Source organism: Trachymyrmex cornetzi, unplaced genomic scaffold (assembly GCF_001594075.2).
Source record: "Trachymyrmex cornetzi isolate Tcor2-1 unplaced genomic scaffold, Tcor1.1 scaffold494, whole genome shotgun sequence".
NCBI lineage: Eukaryota > Metazoa > Arthropoda > Insecta > Hymenoptera > Formicidae > Trachymyrmex > Trachymyrmex cornetzi.
The window spans coordinates 23,827-25,003 of NW_017299773.1; the positions used below are offsets into that span (position 1 = coordinate 23,827).

The following is a 1,177-nucleotide window of genomic DNA, read 5'->3' on the forward strand; positions in this document are numbered from 1 at the left end:
TCTGCAAGTTTGTGTGGAATGGCTCTAACGTTGTATGTAGCTTTTTCCGCCTGTATTAAACAAAAAAAAGTAAAAGTGCCGGCCACTCAATGTCTTCCAACCTTATTTATATAGTGTGTCCGAAAATGAGTATGGTTACTACCAGTAAAAACAATACAGTTGGCAGCAGTGAAAATTATTGGCGCTGCGTTTTTTTTCTTCCAGCAGTAATATCAGTAAACGCACAGTAATGGTAACGGTGAGTGAATACTGGTATCGTATGCATGCACTATCTCATTCGAACGGTGAATGAAACGTGGTATTGGAGAAAACGAAGAGAAATCTCAATTAATCCAAAAAATTTCATTTTCATTAATTTCAGGTAAATTGTATGTACAAATTAATCTATCTGTAAAAGTTCAAAAAATGAAGATACCATCTAAAAATGGAGATACCACCTCTCAACATGAACGAAACACTAACCAAAAATTGAATAATTTAACATTAATTGATGAAACAACAAATAAAAAATATGTCATAAAAGTACCAATGGAAGTGTATAACCGTGCTCATAATGGTATAATTATAATAATAATTCATATTTTAACAATAGCAGTCCTTAACATAATATTTATGTTATAAAAATATGATAATTATTGGGATAATTTCCTTCTTATGTCTTTGACTGCGTTCAGTAGAAAAAGCAGCTTTGCAACTGTTGTAAAATTCTTTAATATGATTGATCTTGCCCTTAGTTCCTCACTGGATCTAAATATATAAACTAGTCATATCTAAGAATTTTACAACAGTTACAAAGCTGCTTCTTTGCTGAACGTAGCCATTATATTATTATTACTCTCTTTTTTTTACAGACTTGATATTTGCTACTATGTTATTACAAAATGCGAAATTATTACTCAATTCTAAAGGTACACATAATCCTATTCCACCAACAAATATGATGGCAAATGATATTAGTAAACCTAGTTGTTCAAATGTAACAAGGAAGATCGTTAGTAATGACACTGTTGAAAATATACTTCATGATAATATTATTTCCGACACTGAAGACATTTCAGTTAATAAATGGCTATCATCAGGAAAATACTCTGGAGTGCAATATTGTTGAATTCCAGAATAACGAAATACGCGCATATCATGAACACATCCTGGCATTCCAGCAAATACATGAATAAAC

General features: G+C 31.3%; 1 protein-coding gene across 2 annotated transcripts; it reads left to right on the forward strand.

Annotated features, from left to right (window-relative positions):
- On the forward strand, nt 1-1,171 carry LOC108765505 (uncharacterized). 2 transcript variants are annotated; one of them, XM_018514261.1, is made up of 3 exons: nt 1-284; nt 362-556; nt 852-1,171. In XM_018514261.1, exons 1-3 carry the CDS (start codon nt 230-232, stop codon nt 1,106-1,108), a joined length of 507 nt encoding a protein of 168 aa, XP_018369763.1. In that variant the 5' UTR covers nt 1-229; the 3' UTR covers nt 1,109-1,171. The 2 variants fall into 2 exon arrangements, with proteins under 2 accessions (XP_018369763.1, XP_018369765.1); XM_018514263.1 differs by having other exon boundaries at nt 1-238.
- Nucleotides 1,172-1,177: the final 6 nt, after the last annotated feature.